The sequence below is a fragment of the Crocuta crocuta genome, unplaced genomic scaffold, assembly GCF_008692635.1.
Source record: "Crocuta crocuta isolate KB4526 unplaced genomic scaffold, BGI_CrCroc_1.0 scaffold72, whole genome shotgun sequence".
NCBI classification, from domain to species: Eukaryota; Metazoa; Chordata; class Mammalia; order Carnivora; family Hyaenidae; genus Crocuta; species Crocuta crocuta.
In genome coordinates, this window is record NW_027529427.1 from 4,445,167 (window position 1) to 4,464,395 (window position 19,229).

At 37.9% G+C, this 19,229-nt stretch overlaps 1 protein-coding gene across 1 annotated transcript in view; it reads left to right on the forward strand.

The window, feature by feature from the left end:
* The first annotated feature begins 135 nt into the window (after positions 1-135).
* The window catches only part of FERRY3 (FERRY endosomal RAB5 effector complex subunit 3), a 45,548-nt gene continuing 26,454 nt past the window's right edge, over positions 136-19,229 (forward strand). The window contains exons 1-4 of the mRNA XM_077759167.1: positions 136-198; positions 2,031-2,225; positions 3,567-3,712; positions 15,647-15,828. Of these exons, the coding sequence (XP_077615293.1) occupies positions 2,048-2,225; positions 3,567-3,712; positions 15,647-15,828 (506 nt within the window). The 5' untranslated portion in view covers positions 136-198; positions 2,031-2,047. The remainder of the gene's footprint in view (positions 199-2,030; positions 2,226-3,566; positions 3,713-15,646; positions 15,829-19,229) is intronic.

Below are 19,229 nucleotides of genomic sequence, written 5' to 3' on the forward strand. Positions count from 1 at the left end.
ACTGAGGCAAGATGGGAAAAGGGGGCATTTATTCCGGGGAATTTTCTCTAGGGTGCCGGGAAACCGTAAAATGTATGGACGAATCTGCTAATGCATATCTGCTGGCTGTAAAAACAGGTCCGCAAGTCAGCTGATGTTCCGGCGCCCAGCTAGTTGACAGCTGTGGTGTGTGAACTGCTCAGGACTTCAAAACTAAGGGTAGGTGAGCCCAGAACCAGGAGCATGGAAACCCGTACAGACTGAAAGCGGCTAATGGAGAGGATATTCTCTTTACTCGTCTGGAGCTTCTGGCGCCTGCAGCCTTCCCTCCCTTTCCCTAATTTGAGCCTCAGAGCTGCCACTCTGGCGGTGGAGTTCGGTCTGGCCTGCCTCCTACCATCTCAGTTTTCTCTCGGACACCTTCCTTAATTTTACCCCTGATTAAAAAAAAATTTTTTTAAGTGAGGGAGGGAACTAAATTATCGTTTTGTTAAAACATAATAAGCTTAAATGTTGAACAGATTGATTCCAGAGCTACTGGTTTTTGTTCACCGAAAATATTGAATTTAAACAATTAGACCATAAACCTATGTTTCTGTAGCTTTCAGTTCCCTGCTACAGTGTTCCTTTACTGTCTTTGTCTTCGTGTGTACTCAATTAGCAACCTGTGATTTTTTTATTAACATATTCGTAAAGAACTTCATTATTATTACTACTTTTCCTCTGTTGATTATCCTATGTTTATCAGATGCTTCGTTTTTATTGTTAGATTAATCCTTATAACAGTCCTACGAATTAAAAGGCTCCTCAGTGCCTGTGTAAGATGAGACCTGAGGAATGAGTAGTTGTTATCCAAGGAAAGAAAAGTAGTTAAGAGTGCTCTGGGATCACTTTTTCCACTTCAGAAAGGTTAGAAGTGGAAAGAGAAGTTTAGTATTGAAAGGAGTTCAGAGTGACTTGAAAATTGTTTGTGACTTTATGGAGGGGGTATAGGTGCTGGGGGGAAAGTCTAAAGATATAAGCAGAGATAAGGTAAACCGGAATAACGAGCTTGCATTTTTAAAAATTTATTTATTTTGAGAGTGAGCATGCAAGCGGGGTAGGGGCAGAGAGAGAGAGGAGAGAATCCCAAGCAGGGTCCTTGCTATCAGCACAGAGCCCTTGCAGAGGAGGGCGATGCTCAGTCCTCGGAACAGTGAGATCATGATCTGAGCCAAAACTATGAGTAAGTTGCTCAACCGATTGAGCCACGCAGGTACCCCAAGGAACTTGAGTTTTATTCTGAGAGCAATAGAATATGATCAAAGGGTATTAAGCAGATGAACAACATGATCAGATAGGCACTTTGGAAAGATTACTGTGAAAATTGGCCTGATGGTGAAAATCCTAGAGACAGGGAGCCTAGTAAGGAGGCTGATAAATAAATCTAAATCTAAATCTTTAATCAAATCTTTAATTGATGTTGATTCTTACTCTTTTTGGCCATATTTTCTTTGTTTTGAAGTGTCCAGTTTGCCTTTTGGGATATCCTGTACTGTGTGTGTGTGTTTCCTACATAGAAATATTTCCAACACCATCTATGTCCAATAAGATCTCATATGCACAGATCTAAGATCGTCAAGATGACTTCTTGGTCCCTGATCTATTTCTTTGACTTTGTATTCACCCATTGTTTCATAAGCTCTCTATCTGTCCACCCATTCATCTCTTCCTAAGAATCTTCTCTGCTCTTCTCTCCATGTTTTCCCCTTATTCTTGAGAACCCTGCCTTGGAATGAAAAATACCTTACTGGCATAATGGGTTTTTTCCCCCTAAATGAAATTTAAAAGGAGTTTTTTTTCCTTAAAAAAAAAAAAAAAGCATGTCATTTTCTTCACGGAGATGAAAATGCAGGAATAAAGGTAGGAAAACCTGGAATAATTAGCTCCGGGTCACACAAACAAAATCACTGAGTGGTGGGATGTTTTCTTAGAGGTAGTACAGCATGATGAAACATGAGTTTTGTGGACTTACACTCCACTGGATTTTTGTTTGTTTGTTTGTTCTATAGAAATCCTGCCAAAGAAGATGAAGAAAACCAGAGAAAGATTCTGCAGCAGAGAGAGGGAATTTGTGTATAAATTCAGAGTAGGAACTCAATGCTTAGAACTGAGGGTACCCCTCAAATTTCCTGTTCAAGAGAATGCCAGTCGTTTACATGGACGTCTGATGCTGCTGCACAGTTTACCATGCTTTGTAGAAAAAGGTGAGGACTGATGTTTGTAATACAACTTTATTACTTTCCTATGGTCTCTTTCCTTTGATATTTATCTATACAATGGAATACTACATGGCAATGAGAAAGAATGAAATCTGGCCATGTGTAGCAANAGGGGTGCCTGGATGGTTCTGTTGGTTCAGTGTCCGACTTTGGCTCAGGTCATAATCTCAGGTCATGATCTCACACTTCATGAGTTCAAGCCCCACATCAGGCTCTGTGCTGACAGCTCAGAGCCTGGAGCCTGCTTCAGATTCTGTGTCTCCTTCTCTCTCTGCCCCTCCCCCTCTTGCACTCTGTCTCTCTCTCAAAAATAAATTTTAAAAAAACATTAAAATTTTTTTCGAAAATTAAAAAAAATAATTTACATAATGAAAACTCAGTTACAAAATTTGGGTTAGAATGCTTAAATTCTTAATAACTAACCAACTAAGGGTGGATTCGTTTCAGCTATCCCTGATTATGATATAGAACTGTTGTGCTAAATACATTGCTTTTTTAATTTTTACTTACCTAAATCAATGCCGTAAGGCCATCTGNTGCGAGATCATGACCTAAGCGAAAGTCGGACGCTTAACCGACTAAGCCACCCAGGCGCCCCATGTGGAAAAAATTTTAAATTGGGAATATGTTGGATCATAAAAAGTTAAGAATTATAAGGAAAGCTAGGAACTTTCTAGCACAATCTCATTGTACAAGTAAGGAGACTGGTGCATTGAAATGTTAAATTGTTTGCCTAAGGCAGTAGTTCTCAAAAGCTGTTCCCTGATCAGAATCTACAGCATCTCCTGGAACCATGTTAGAAATGCACATCCTTGGGCCTCTCCCCATTCTTACAGAATCAGACACTCTGGGGGTGGCATACAGCAATCTATTTCAGTAAGCCCTCCAGGGAATTCTGACTCATGCTAAAAATTGAGAACCACTGGTCTACAGTTACAAACATAATGGCAGAGCCAAGGCCAGAACACAGGTATCCTGATTTCTATCTCTGTTCTCTTTCCATTATATTATCTCCAAGTAGTGTCTCTAAAATTGAGATTATATATCATCCCAATTAAATCATTTTTAATATGATAATCATTCAGTTTCTTTTTCAAACTCAAATAGTATAACTCTCTAAATAGGAAACTGTAAATGTTTTCATTTAAATACAGTAAACTTCAGACCCTCAAAACCTGTAGGTTTTTCTTTACATGAATTTACCTGCTCAGTTTCAAATATAAGCTTGATAAAATAAAATTTCATGTTGGAACGCCTAGTCAGGTAAAATGTTCCCTTTTCATGTCTGGATTTTGCTTTTGGTGGTATTTCTTGTCCGTGTTACAGACTTAAAAGAAGCTCTGAGCCAGTTTATAGAAGAAGAATCCCTCAGAGATTATGATAGAGATGCTGAAGCGTCCCTGGAAGCTGTGAAGTCAGGTGAAGTTGATTTACATCAGCTGGCCAGTACATGGGCCAAAGCTTATGCCGAGGTAAGAAAATAGATCAGATTGTAAATTTCAGGGATAATCTGGACTTTGGTGAAGATTATTAAACTGCTAAAGTAATGCCAAAGCAACCGTAGAATCCTTTTCTCTCTACATACAAGACTATTCCAAAATGTACAATATACATCGATGCTCCTGTGCCTCCTTCCTGTACCAGGTGAGCATTTACAACACAATAGTTCATGTAATGCCTTTGTAAAAGAAGAGCTACTTCTGTATTTCTAACCCATACGGGTTGGCAGAGTTAGTGATTAAAAATACAGGGCACCCAGTTGAAACAGAATCTCAAAAAATGAATACTTTTTTGTATAATTATATCCCACTTATTATATGGAACGTACTAATAGTAAAATTTATTCTTTGTTTATCTGAAATTCTAATTTAACATAGTGACCTGTATTTTATCTGGCAACCTTAAGCTAACAGTGGTAGCTCATTTTAAGTTTTGATTTACTTTTGTCCTCTCATTTATCCTCACTGTACTCTTGATATCATCATTTTTCCATGTAAATAATACTTCCTATTTCATTAAGTCTTAAGATGCCATGGGTCATAACAACACTATTATTTTATTTACTACTGGGAAAGAATACCACCATAAATTACACTATGATAGGATACCACAATACCATCAGTGCAAGATGCATTCTGATTTCTGAGAGTGGTAATGTGAAAACACATGCACCTTAGAGTTGATGACATACAGTTTGTTGAGAATCTACCCTATGCCAGGTGCTGGGCCAGCTATCGGACATAAAACAGTGAGCAAGACAGACACAAAATGAAATTTCCATTTTAGTTAGAGAGCCAGAAACAGAACTAAGTAAACAGATAAATTCAATAATTGTAAGCTACAATGAGTGAATTACATCCCAGTTTAAGCAGTGTGGTCTATGAGAATTTGAAAATCAATTTTATGGGGTCATGTTTTGTTATTCAAAGCAGTTTGCTTCATTCCCATTAAGGTGTCATAGTTTATTTAAAAGATGACACTATTTACGGGGCGCTGGGTGGCTTAGTCGGTTAGGCGTCCAACTTTCGCTTGGGTCATGATCTCGCGGTTCGTGGGTTCCAGCCCTGCGTCGGGCTCTGTGCTGACTGCCAGCTCAGAGCCTGGAGCCTGTTTCAGAGTCTGTGACTCCCTCTCTCTCTGACCCTCCCCTGCTCACGCTGTCTCTCTCTCTCCTAGAAATAAATAAAACATTAAAAAATTTTTAAAAAAATGACACTATTTACATGTATTATTTTAAATGTTAAGAATATAATTATTGTATTAAAAAAGATATGCCGGTAATAATTATTTAAAGAAACCTAATCTTTCTGCTTGTGAAAATGGATAAAGCTGTAAGATGTATTAAAAGGGTAATTCTGGGGCTCCTGGGTGGCTCAGTGAGTTAAGTGTCTGACTTTGGCTCAGATGATGATCTCACAGTTCATGGATTCAACCCCTGCATCAGGCTATGTGCTGACAGCTTGGAGCCAGGAGCCTGCTTCAGGTTCTGTGTCTCCCTCTCTCTCCGCTTTTCCCTTCATTTGTGTGCTCTCTCTCTCAAAAACAAAACATTAAAACAATCTTCAAAGAAAAAAAGAAATAAAATTAAAAAATAGAATAATTCCACTAAACTTAATTAAGCAGTATTTTTTGTATGTCTAAAATGTGTTGGATACACAGCTGAGGATAAGTCTTTGCCTTCAAGGAGCTTACAGTCTAGTAGGAAGAGACAAAGAAATCTCTAGCCTATAACACTGCACAGTCGGTATTAGAATTAGGATAAATTATACATGGGAGCATGTATAGAAGTTAGGGGAAGAATGAGTGTCCAAGAGTTCTTGAAGAAAGCAGTCAGTCCCTCCACTAGGATTGCTATTGTTTTGATACAGAATCTGGAAGCAGAACGTCTTCTGTCCCTGATTTTGTATATCCAACGAGAAAACTTCCCAAATGTTACGTCAATATGTGCTATGTGTTTCAGTTTATCTTACTATTTTTTAAAATTTATTTTTATTTATTTTGAGAAAGAGAGAGCATGATTGGGAGAGAGGCAGGTAGGGAGAGGGAGAATCCCAAGCAGGCTCTGTGCTATCAGCATGGAGACTGAGGTAGGGCTCAGTGCCATGAACTGTGAGATCATGACATGAACTGAAACTGAGAGTCGGACACTTAACCGAATGAGCCACCCAGGTGCCCTGAAGTTTATATTATTATAAAAACATAATTACCATATTCATTAATTTATGGTTTATCCTTATTCTGCACATTAGGCATTCTAAAAATAGGAATTTGACTTTCTTCCAGATTAATGATCATAACAACAATAATATTAATATAACAAAATAAGAACACTTTCTACTGACTCATTTGATCACAGGAGAACAGATTTATAGTGAATTAAAATCAGCAAGCCTCAATTGAGCAAGTACTCTGTTCTCCCCGTATGCAAATTTGGTAGGTACACAGCACCTCTTGTTATGTAGAGTTCAGCTTTCTAGCAGTGCCAGGATTCTAGAAGTATAGTTGCTTGTTTGCTTTTATTTATTTTTATTTTTTTAATGTTTGTTTATTTTTGAGAGAGAGAGAGAGCAAGAGTGTGTGAGCAAGGGAGGAGCAGAGTGAGAGAGAGAGACACAGAATCTGAAGCAGGCTCCAGGCTCTGAGCTGTCAGCACAGAGTCCAATGCAGGGCTCAAACCCACAAACATGAGATATGACCTGAGCTGAAGTCTAATGCTTAACCAACTGAGCCACACAGGCACCCCTGTTTTTAAGCAATTAAGGAAAGAAAGAACAAAGAAACTACTTGGGCTATCACTAGCTATGGAAATGACAAGCCAGACAGCTCAGTACAAGCTAAAGAAATGTGGGGATCAGCAACGAAAAAGAAGGAACTGAAAAAGAAAAGGGAACTATGTGCAGATTGCCAAAGGGCCTGCAGAGGTTAGAAGCCATGGCATTGTGGAGATCAGAAGGATCACAGCGTGACTCTGATAGTGAAAGCAGAACGGAGTAGAGGGTGCGACAGAAGGGGGCTAATACATCTCTGCCGTATATGGGTAAACATTGTTTCAGTAACCTGAGAAGAATAACTGGACCATCAATAAAGAGGTGAAATAGCAGAATGTTTACTGTAATACCAGTTACTTTGGTCTATGAAGGAATGAACTCCATTTACTGTAAATGAATTTACTAGATATTTAAGTTGTGGAGATACTTATATCATGAAACTTTTAGCTTAACCACATTTTGACAAAGATCGTTAAAAAAATGTAGGACAGCAGTGCCTGGTGGGCTCAGTCAGTAGAACATGTGACTTTAGATCTCAGGGTCATGAGTTTCAATCCCGTATTGGTTGTAGAGATTACTAAAAAAATAAACTTAAAAAATTTTTAATAAAAAACATAGTACACATTTCCTTGCTTTCTTAAACACAGTATGTAAAATTCAGCTCTAACTTCTTGATGACCCCGACTCGTCACTATAAATATAAGTGAACATGCTTGTAGGGGATACTGTGAGGCTCTGCGTCAAGAGAGGGCTGTGTGTACTGAATAAGCTTCTGAGATATAAGGAATTTTCACGGTGGGGACCATTGCCTCTGGTAACACAGCTGTGCTTTCACATATACCTGCCCGGTAGAGAGGGTTCTGATGGTCTACTCAAATGTGTTAAGGCCTTCTTTGTATAGTAATTCCATTTTCTTCTGTGTTTCCTTTTCTTATCTACTGTCAGGATTTGTTGCCAGTCATCTTTTTCTGCTTGTAGCCTCTAAACACCTTATTACATTGTTTTTCCTAATCACTGCAGTATCTTTTGCTATTGCATTAATTTTTTAAATAATGAGAAGTAAGCCTGGATAGATCAGGAAGGCCAAACAGAGCCAACTGTTGGCAAAATTTTACAGTTGGCTATTTATTTTTGGTGGTGCTCTATCTTCCATTTCAGTATTCTCTTCTCAAGTCTCTTTGTATTCATCCATTCATCAAATGTGTACTGAGCATCTATTAGATATTAGATACTGTGTTAGGCACTTGGGGTAAGCAAAAACAAAATAGACAGATAGACACAGTTCTTACCTTCATAGAGTTTACCGACTGACAGCTGGCAGATAGATATTTAAAATTAAATGGAGTGGAACATACTAAATGCTATGGTAGGGGGCAGAGTGCGAGGAAAGCACAAAGCAGCTATACCTATTTTAGTCTACAGAACTTCAGGAAAGCTTCCCAAAGGAAAAAAAAAACTGAGTTGATACCTGAAAGAATAGTTAGAAATATGTGGGTAAAGGTATATAGTGGGAGAGTGGAGAAAGAATGTCCTAGGTAGAGGGTAAAACATATATAAAGTCCTGGAGGTGAAAGAGCCCATAGCACATTAGAAACACTGAAAGAGGGGCACCTGGGTGGCTCAGTCACTTGAGCGCCCAACTTCAGCTCAGGTCGTGATCTTGTGGTTCATGGGTCCAAACCCCGTGTCAGGCTCTGTGCTTACAGCTCAGAGCCTGGAGCCTGCTTCACATTCAGCTCAGAGCCTGGAGTCTGCTTCAGATTCTGTCTCCTCTCTGCCCCTACCCAACTCGTTCTCTCTCTCTCTCTCTCTCTCTCTCTGCCTCTGTCTTTCTCTCTCTCAAAAATAAATAAACATTAAAAAAATTGGAGGTGGGGGCACCTGGGTGGCTCCATCAGGTAAGCATCTGACGTCAACTCAGGTCATGATCTTGTGGTTCAAGAGATCAAGCCTCACATGGGCTCTATGCTGACAGGTCAGAGCCTGGAGCCTGCTTCGAATACTGTGTCTCCCTCTCTCTCTGACCCTCCCCTGCTGGTGCTCTTTCTCTCAAAAATAAACGTTAAAAAAATTGTTTTTAAAAGGAACACTGAAAGAGTTCAGAATAGCTGGGAAAGAGTCTTACAAACAATCTTGAGTTTTGAGTTTTGTTTTGTTTTGTTTTTTAATAACTTATTGTCAGGTTAGCTAATATACCGTGTATACAGTGTAGTCTTGGCTTCAGGACTAGATTCCATGATTCATCACTTATATACAACATCCAGTGCTTATCCCAACAAGTGCCCTCCTCAATGCCGATCACCCATTTTCCCCATCCTCCAACTCCCCACCCCCATCAACCCTCAGTTTGTTCTTTGCTCTCTGTATTTAAAAGTCTCTTATGGTTTGCCTCCCTCTCTGTTTGTAACTTGTTTTTCCTTCATTTCTTCTGTGGTCTTCTGTTAGGTTTCTCAAATTCCACATATGAGTGAAAACATATGATATCTTTTTCTGACTTATTTCACTTAGCATAATACCCTCCAGTTCCATCCACACTGTTGCAAATGGCAAGATTTCATTCTTTTTCATTGCCAAGTAGTATTCCATTGTATTATACCCCATCTTCTTTATCCATTCATCAGTTGATGGACATTTGGGCTTTTTCTGTAATTTGGCTATTGTTGATAGTGCTCTATAAGCATTGGGGTACATGTGCCCCTATGAATCAGCACTCCTGTATCCTTTGGATAAATTCTTAGTAGTGCCATTGCTAGGTTGTAGGGTAATTCTATTTTTAATTTTTTGAGGAACCTCCATACTGTTTTCCACAGTGGCTGCACCAGTTCTCTTTCCCACAAACAGTGCAAGAGGGTTCCCCATTTCTCCATATCCTCGCCAACATCTGTTGTCTTGAGTTGTTAATTTTAGCCACTCTGACCAGTGTGAGGTGGTATCTCAATGTGGTTTTGATTTGTATTTTCCTCATGATGAGTGATGTTGAGCATCTTTTCATGTGTCTGTTAGCCATCTGGATGTCTTCTTTGGAAAAGTGTCTGTTCATGTCTTCTGCCCATTTCTTCACTGAGTTATTTGTTATTTGGGTGTTGAGTTTGGTAAGTTCTTTATAGATTTTTTGATACTAAGCCTTTATTTGGTATGTCATTTGCAAATATTTTCTCACATTCCATTGGTTGCCTGTTGGTTTTGTTGATTTTTTTCCTTCACTGTACAGAAGCTTTTTATCTTGATGAGGTCCCAACAGTTAATTTTTGCTTTTATTTCCCTTGCCTTTGGAGATGTGTCAAGTAAGAAGTTGCTGCAGCTGAGGTCAAAAAGGTTGTTGCCTGTTTTTCTCTTCTAGGATTTTGTTTCCTCTTTCACATTTGGGTCTTTCATCCATTTTGAATTTCTTTAGGGTGTTAGAAAGTCGTCCAGTTTCATTTCTTCTGTATGTTGCTGTCCAGTTCTCCTAGCATTGTTTGCTAAAGAGACTGTCATTTTTCCAGTGGATACTCTTTCCTGCTTTGTCAAAGATTAGTTGGCCATACATTTGTGGGTACATTGCCGGGTTCTCTATTTCATTGGTCTGTGTGTCTGCCTTTGTGCCAATACCAGACTGTCTTGATGATTACATCTTTGTAATATAGCTTTAAGTCTGGGATTGTGATGCCTCCAGCTTTGGTTTTCTTTTTCGACATTGCTTTGGCTATTTGGGGTCTTTTGTGGATCCATACAGATTTTAGGATTGTTTGTTTTAGTTTTGTGAAGAATGCTGGTCTTTTGATTGGGATTGCCTTGAATGTGTAGATTCCTTTGGGTAGTATAGACATTTTAACAATATTTGTTCTTCCAATCAATCTATGAGCATGGAATGTTTTTCCATTTCTTTGTGTCTTATTCAATTTCTTTCATAAGCTTTTATTTTTTTTTAATGTTTATTTATTTTTGAGACAGAGTGAGACAGAGCTTGAGCGGGGTAGAGGCAAAGAGAGAAGGAGACACAGAATCCAAAGCAGGCTCCAGGCTCTGAGCTGTCAGCACACAGCTTGATGCGGGGCTTGAACTCACAGACTGCGAGATCATGACCTGAGCTGAAGTCAGAGACCCAACCAACTAAGCCACCCAGGCACCCCTTTTGTAAGCTTTTTATAGTTTTCAGTGTACAGATCTTTTACCTCATTGGTTAGGTTTATTCCTAGGTATTTTATATGTGCTTGGTGCAGTTGTAAATGGGATCAATTCCTTGATATCTCTTTCTCTTGCTTTATTATTGATGTATAGAAATGCAACCAATTTCTGAATATCCTGCTATTTTGCTGAATTAATGTATTAATTCTAGCATTTTTTTGATGGTCTTTTGGGTTTTCCATGCAGTGTATCATTGCCATCTGTGAAAAGTGAAAGTTTGACTTCTTACTTGGCAATTTGGGTGTGAGTCAAGATGGTGGAGAAGTAGAAGGGTTGGAATTTTCCTCATCCCTCAAACAGCAGTATTGAGGTTGGAACACTTGGAATACCAGTAATCCAGGCTATAGAGTAACAGACAAATATCCACAGGTGGAAGGAGCTTGATGGGACAGAGGTGTGTGTTTGTGAATTGGGAGAGATAAAATGGGCAGCTAGGCATGGAGGAGTGGGTGGATCCCCTTCAGTAGAGAAACAAAAGGAAGAGAAAGACAGGCTGTGGAAGCATGAGATTGTATTTGGACAAAAGAACTTCCCTGGACCAGAGACTAAGGAATGAAAAATACAGAGAGGGCCAGTTTCTACTTTGCAAATAACCTTAGGAGTGAAGATCAGAGTTTTCAGGTTGTGCGACTTTCTCTGGACTGGAGCTGCTACCTGTGGGGGAGGGAGCCAACTCTGGGGCTCAGTAGTGGTCTCAGGGGCGCCCTGGGAGAAAACAGTCCTCTTCCTTGAGTTTTGTCTTTATCTGAAGGTAATGAGCAGCTTTGAAAAAGTTTAGCAAAGGAGTGAGATGATCATATCTCCACTTCAGGAACATCAGTTCAGTGCATTTGTGTAAAAAATTTATCCCACAAGGGGAAAAATTGGAATAAGTTAGAAGACTTGTAGTTAGGGAAGAAATGATAAAAGCTTAGTCTAGAATAATGGTAGTGGAGATAGAAGATAACAAATGACTTTTCATTCATATATTTATTTGTTTATTTGGCAAATACTGTTTGTGGATCTGTGCTAAGCATTGGAGATATATCAAAAGAACAAATCTGGTCCTTATTACCTTCACTAATGGTAGTGAAGAAGACAGTTAATAAACAAGTACATAAATTATAATTGAAAAGATGTTACAAAGGAAATAAATGGGGTGCCATCGTAGGGGAAGGGGGAGGAATGGAATGGAAGGACCTAATTTGTATGGGGTTAGAGATCTCTTCTCTAAGGAGGTAACATTTAAGCTGAGACTTAAAAGATAAAAAATCCCTTGGCCCAAATTTCTGGCTCGGACAACTGGGGGAATAGTGGAAGAGTGGCTCCCTTCACTTGAGAAGCAAGTTTTGGTGTAAAAGTGTTGGCTTCAGTTTTATATCTATTACATGTGAAGTGCCTACAAGACATCCATGTGCAGGTATTTCATAAGCATTTAGCTATATACACCTGGCACTCAGGAAAGATGACTGGATTGGAGATATAGGTATTGGAGTCACTTGTACATAGATGAATGTTGAAGTCATAGAATGAATGAAATTGTTCAGGGTGACTATATAGAATGAAAAGAGTAATGCCTGCACAGAATCATGATGAAACCCTGTATTATAATTGTGTGTTGATTTACCTCTATTTCTTACTTATATGGATAGCCACTCAGAAATGCTTAGTTTATTCTCTATTATAGCTCTGGTACCTCGTCCAGTCTCTGAAAACAACATGGGTTTGTTATGGTTTGGATAGATAGGGTAGATGGATGGCAAAAAAAAAGGGTGAATATACAAGTAAATGAACATACTAACATTTGAGGGATGAACAAAGGAAGAAGAACCTGTAAAGGAAAGGGAGGAACTGGCCCAGGAAGTGGAAGGAAGACAGAAGATTATGGTTTCATGAGAGTTGAGAGAAGAGATGTGTCATGAAGGAGGGAATGGTCAGTAGTGTCAGATTCTGCCCAAAAAAACATAGTAAGAAAAAGACTCAAAAATATCCATTATGTTTATCAAGTAATCTTATCTGTGGCAAGATCAGTTTCAATGGATTGGTGGGGACCAAAACTAGATTTCAGTGATTTTAAAAATGTGTGGAAATAAATTGAGTGTAGATAACTCAAGAAGCTTGGTTGCATAGAGGGGTGCCTGGGTGGCTTAGTCGGTTAAGCGTCCGACTTTTGCTTAGGTCATGATCTCGCTGTTCATGGGTTCGAGCCCCGTGTCGGGCTCTGTGCTGACTGCCAGCTCAGAGCCTGGAGCCTGTTTCAGTCTGTGACTCCCTCTCTCTCTGACCCTCCCCTGCTCATGCTGTCTCTCTGTCTCTCTCTCTCTCTCTCCTAGAAATAAATAAAACATTTAAAAAAAAGAAGAAGAAGCTTGGTTGCATAGAGAAGAGAGATGAGGCATTTGTAAAATGAGAACACGGGGTCAGAGGTTTCTTTACAGTGGTAGACAGGAAGACTAGAAGGGACAGAATTCAGAACTGAAGTAGAGAGTTAATGTTAACTGGAAAGAGGGATCCTTCTTCTGTTATGGCAGAAAGGAGGAAGGAAAGGGTGGATATAGATTCTGAAAACTGTACTACTTTAGTAACAGGAAGTTGAGGACATGCTTTTCTAACTGCTTCTGCTTTTTCTGGTAAATAATATGGAGAGACCACTTGTTTAGATGAGGTGGGAAACTGATGACATAGTTGGATGTTTGTGGAGAGAAATGACCAGAGAAAGACAGCATTGCAACATTGAAGGGAAATGTTAGACTGACACCAGTCTGCCGCCATAAACTTTACAGTTTTGTAGTTGTTCTGCTGCAGCATTCTATATATGTGGATAGCCCAACTCTGGACATAGAGAAGAGGAATAAGATTAGAGTTGTTAGGTGGGCAAGAGAACGAACATGAGTCAAGGGAATTGAGGATTTTGGCTAGACAATGGCAAAGGACTGAGTAAAGACAAGGAGGTCAGGGAAAGTAAGAAGGTAGGGCACTGAGCTGGGCTATCCACATGGATGTTCAGGTGACCCAGACTGATGATAGGAGGTGGAAATGAGAAGAGGTCTGTGAACTCAGGGCCAAAGTTTTCTGTGGGGAGGTGGAAATGGAGAAATAATGGCCTCAACATTAGTTTTTCTCTCTGTAGGCCTTTCCTCAATGCCCCATTCCCCTCAGCCATCACAGTTCTCTTTCTGGTATGGTCTCTCCTGAAGGAATGGCATGAGTGAGGTTAAGGGAAAACTCTGTTTAGTGCTTCTCCTGTACGTAGTTTCTATCTATTCATAAGGCTTGCTCTAGGCCAAGTTTTAAATTGATGTTGCCAGTTATTGTAGTTAACCAATCTGGTTAGTGGGGTAACTGGATGCCTAGTATTATTTATGGGCAAACTGATCCCTACGATCTCTCACTGGCTCCTTTCTACAAAATTTTAGCCTAAACTTGAAGTGAATTTTGAATGGAGCTTAAGTCATGTGGCCTGGTTATAATTCCTATAGCAGTTATCAGAATGTGCTTTCAGGTTTTCAGAGGCCTTAGAGCAGATGAAATACATGGTCTAGTCACCTAATCAGCTAGTCACCTTAAACTCTTCCCTCCTGATCTGGCAATTGATTGAAGTATAAGTGAAAGAAGACAAGGGAGAAAAGTTTACGTATTGATTGACTGGATTCAAGATTTGTCTACTCGTTTCATTTTAGGTAAATTATTACTTGGAGTTATGTCATTGATTAATTTTTAATATTTTCATTGGTAAGAAAAGGGAAGAATTCAGATTGTTCTTTTTTTACAGGTATCTGTCTACAAAGATCAATAAAGGAAAAAATATTGAATTCTTTGTGTTATTTCCAACTTTGCCTTTAAATTGGACGATCTTTGACAAGGGACTGATCAGCCAGTTTTCTCACCTATAAAGTACTCTTATCTGTCTGATGTGTTGACATATCTAGAGGTCCTTGGGACAGGCATCTGTACCCCCCTGGATGTGTGTGTGTATTTCCCTGGATGTATCTATGCGTGTGCTGAGGGTATCCCCATTTTGTCTCTCCATGTTTCTGTTTTTCTTGCTTATCAGTGTTTACTTGATCCCTTATTTTGTTTTCCTAATCTTAAAAGCATGCTTACATTTAAAAAAAAATTTTTTTAACATTCATTTATTTTCAAGAGACAGAGACAGAACATAAGTAGAGGAGGGGCAGAAAGAGAGGGAAACACAGAATCTCAAGCAGGCTTCAGGCTCTGAGCTGTTAGCACAGAGCCCAACGTGGGGCTCAAACCCAAGAACCGGGAGATAATGAGCTGAACTGAAGTTGGATGCTTAACTGACTGAGCCATCCAGGTGCACCTGAATATGCTTACATGTTAGGAAGAATATTAGAATACTAGAAAAGGTCAAAATAAGGAAATCACATATGTTTGTCTTGATATAAAATCCTATGCATGAATTGGGTTTTCAGGGTCATTGCATCACTAAACAGGTGACTACATATGTAACCTCATTTTCCAAATGTATATCCTATAAAACCTTTTTTAGCAATGTATTTTTTATAATGAGAAGCTTTTTTCTGATTATGGTAATACATTATAGTATAAATAGAGATTATCAGAAATCCCACTCTCACGAAATTGCCACCGTTAGTATTTTATGCATCATCCCTTCGTGTATGTATGTGTGTGATTTTACAGAAAGGAGATCAGCATCCTTAATTTTTTTTCCATTGTGGATACTTCCCATTCCTTCTTCCACCTTAGCACCCCCTCCTCATCCCTGCCTCCAGGTAACTCCTATTACAACTTAGTTTGTATCTTCCCATATTTTTTTTTTACTAAAATAATCATATATAACCTATACATACACCTATATAAATAGAAGGTCTTTGTATCTTCTTCTGATGCGCAAAAATGGAATCTTGATATATGTACTTGTCTGTAGTGTATTAAATAAAAATACCATATCATGACTTATGTACATATGATTTACTGTATCATGAATATCTGTGTATCATCTTGTAGACCACATTAGAGCATGCAAGGCCTGAAGAGCCCAGCTGGGATGAAGATTTTGCAGATGTATACCATGACCTAATCCATTCTCCGGCCTCTGAAACTCTTCTAAATTTGGAACATAATTACTTTGTTAGTATCTCAGAACTGATTGGTGAAAGAGATGTGGAGCTGAAAAAGTTACGAGAGAGGTATTTTAGATTTCTTATGTTATCATAATTAAATGTTACATTGTCAGGTACGATGGCTACAGAACAATTTTTCATTCAATTATAATATTGAAAAATTCTCTAATATTAGAAATTGATTTTCTTATGTGTTTCAATCTGTAATTTCAACTAGGAAATCCTCATAGATTTATAAAACTTCTCAAGTGATTTACCTGAATAAATTTTGCTAGCTTTATATTTTATTTCTGATAAGAGGAATAGCTTACCTCTTGTTGAAAGCACCTCGTGTCGCAGGCTTTGTTCTAGGCACAGTGCAAAGTGCTTTAGATGATGTCTTAATCCATTCAGACCTCTATAGCAAAATACCATAGACTAGGTGGCTTACACAGAGGTTCTGGAGGCTATGTAGTTCATGATCAAAGTGCCGGCAGATTTGGTGTCTGGCAGACCCATCTGCTTATAGACAGTGCCTTGATGTGTGCACTCCTGGTGCATCTCTTCTAGAGAGAGAGCTCTAGACACTAATCCTGTCATGAAGTCTCCAACCTCATGGCTTCATCTAAACCTATTTAGGTCAAGGTCCCACCTCCAAATATCACATTGGGGGCTAGGGTTTCAACATATGAATTTGGAGGATACAAACATGCAGTCCATAACAGATGCCCTATATCATTTGATTCTCACCACAACCCCACTATTATTACCACCTTTGATGGTAATATAAGGTGAAGAAATTGAGGCTTAAATAAGTTATTTGTCTAGGGACAAACTTGAATTTGAAACCAGGGAGTCTGACTCCAAAGCTCTTAACCACTGTATCATGCTCTCTCCCTGTTGAGAACCTATTTAAAACCCTGCCATTACTATGTTCATGGTCTCTCTCAGTTCATTTTTGTAAGTTTATTTACATGAGGTAAAATATAACACTAGGTTTACTCCAAGAAATTTTAATTTTATTTTAATTCATTGCAAATAGTATGCAAACAGTGCTTTTGTGATTCATTTTTTTTCTTCAGAGTAAGTAAAAAATTGCTAGTATTATTTATTTTAAAATATAACTTTCCAGGGATGCCTAGGTGGCTCAGTCACTTAATCCTCCGACTTCAGCTCAGGTCATGATCTCCCTGTTCCTGAGTTTGAGCCCCGCGTTGGGCTCTGTGCTGACAGCTCAGAGCTTGTAGCCTGCTTTGGTTCTGTGTCTCCCTCTCTCTCTACCCTACCACCCCCTTACACTGTGTCTCTCAAAAAAAAAATAAAAGTTAAAAAAAATTTTAACATAACTTTCCAGATTGCTTCCTACCAATTCTATAAAATGTAACAATCAAAACATGCTTCTTCTAGATAATCCATTTTGATTCAGCAGAATCTAATAAAATCTATTACCTTAAAAATATCTACTTAAGACTTTAAGTATACATGGCATTAAAATAATTTTTCAGTGTTGCTTATGTGAAATTCCCTTGATTGTGAAAGTATATTAGGACTAAATCACATGTATTTTTTGTGACTGATTTGGTAATGTGTCCCAAATTAGTAACTTTAAAATGATGTACTGGTTTGCTCCTGGCTCTCATTTGCTTTGCATTAGAAAATGTTGGGACTAGCAAGATGAGAATAAGCTGTTATTTTGATGATTGTCATAGTTAAGAAAATGTAAAACACAGAAATCATAAGCAACTGGATTTAATAATTCTTCCTGAGAAATATTCTTCTGTGTACCAGATCAGCATTTTTACTGTATTGCATAGATTTGTACATTTTCATAACAATTCTACACTTCTCAACCTTTTTTTTCCTATCTAATAAAATATTAGAACTGTCCCTGTCGAAAAAAACTTGATGTTTTGACATCTGTTACTCTGTATGTAATTAACTGTTTTGAGGCAGTATTCCTATCTAGAGGGGTTACCTGCAGTATAGGTAATTGCCGTCAGGTAGATAGTTGAAGCTGTTTCCCAGAGGAGATGAAAATTTGATGGGTTTTTTTTCCAGTCCTTTATGATGTAGCCAGTAAAACTGTGAATATATTTTTAGAATTAAGAACAAAATATAGATTTGACTTCTATAAATATATGAAAGTATAATTACCTAATACTAATTGATTACTTTCTGTTGAACTTCATTTATTTGATTTTTTTTTTTCCTACCAAGCCTTCAAATAATATAACCTCACTCTGAATCTGCTCTTGGTTCCCAGGTTTTCTGGGACTATCCTTATTCTGCCTATTGAGGTATATTAAAAAATTCCCAGCTTGGGTCTCTATTGTCCATATCAATAGCTATGACTAGCACTTTCATTCAGCTGGAAAGCTATTCTGAATTGTGACCCAATTTTGCTACCTGCTCACTATACCTCACAGAAAATCCCATATCTGGCCACCAGCCTTCTATATTTTTTCTTTTTTTTCTAAATCAGAAGAAGATTCCTATTCTACATGATTCTTCACCTTTTGGGAAGCTGAATTAACCTACTAATTATCTGCCTTTACTGGTACTTCATACATTTTTTCTTTTCTTTCATACATATTTTTTTCTATTGTGTAATAGTTTTTTAGTAGCCGTTTGTTCGGGTTAATGTTATTTTTTGAAATGTCCTTGGGACAAATTTCTTGATGGAGTTTATTTTTTTTCTTTCTAAACACAAACAATATTTCAATATACTTATTTTGACAATAGCTTTGTAATTTATTCTCCATATATCCAAACTGTTAGCTGGAAAGGTAAAAATAAGCTGTGTTCCTCCTGAGGTAGGTAAATAGTGTAAAGGTAAACAGTATAACTTAAGGCAAGTTGGAATTCACTAGTATCTGATAGTTCATGAGCATAAGTGACACATTTCTTCATTTTAATGCCACTTTACGTCTTTAAAAGACAGTTTCTCACCATAATATCAAGACTGTTATAATCATTTATTTCTAAATGTCTTCAAGATAATGTTCAGGTTGTTAGAATTGTCACACCTGACGTACTGAGCCCGTATCTAGTTAGCTATAACTATAAATATAATGAAATTCCCTTTGATGTTAATCATAAAAAATGTATATTGTATCGTTAACTATATCATTTACTTGCATTTCTGACACATTTAGGATGAAATAAATGTTCAGGAAATTTGTTGAATTATTTATTAGTCTTTTTTTCTCACTGTTAATTTGCAGTTGTTAGCAAACCAGATTTAAAATAAAATAAATAAAATAAAAATATTTAAAGATATTCATTTATTGATATTTAAAGATACTGAATCTTTAAAACTTAAAAATAGCAATGATACTTTTTATCCACTAGAGGGAACATGGGTAATGTAAAATATTAATCTATTTATCTCCAAGTTTGTATTTATAAATGTTTAGCAATTATTTATGTTTTAAAGAAAATCTTACTCACAAGCACATGGCCCCCAGTAACTAAAAAAAGTTAATGGG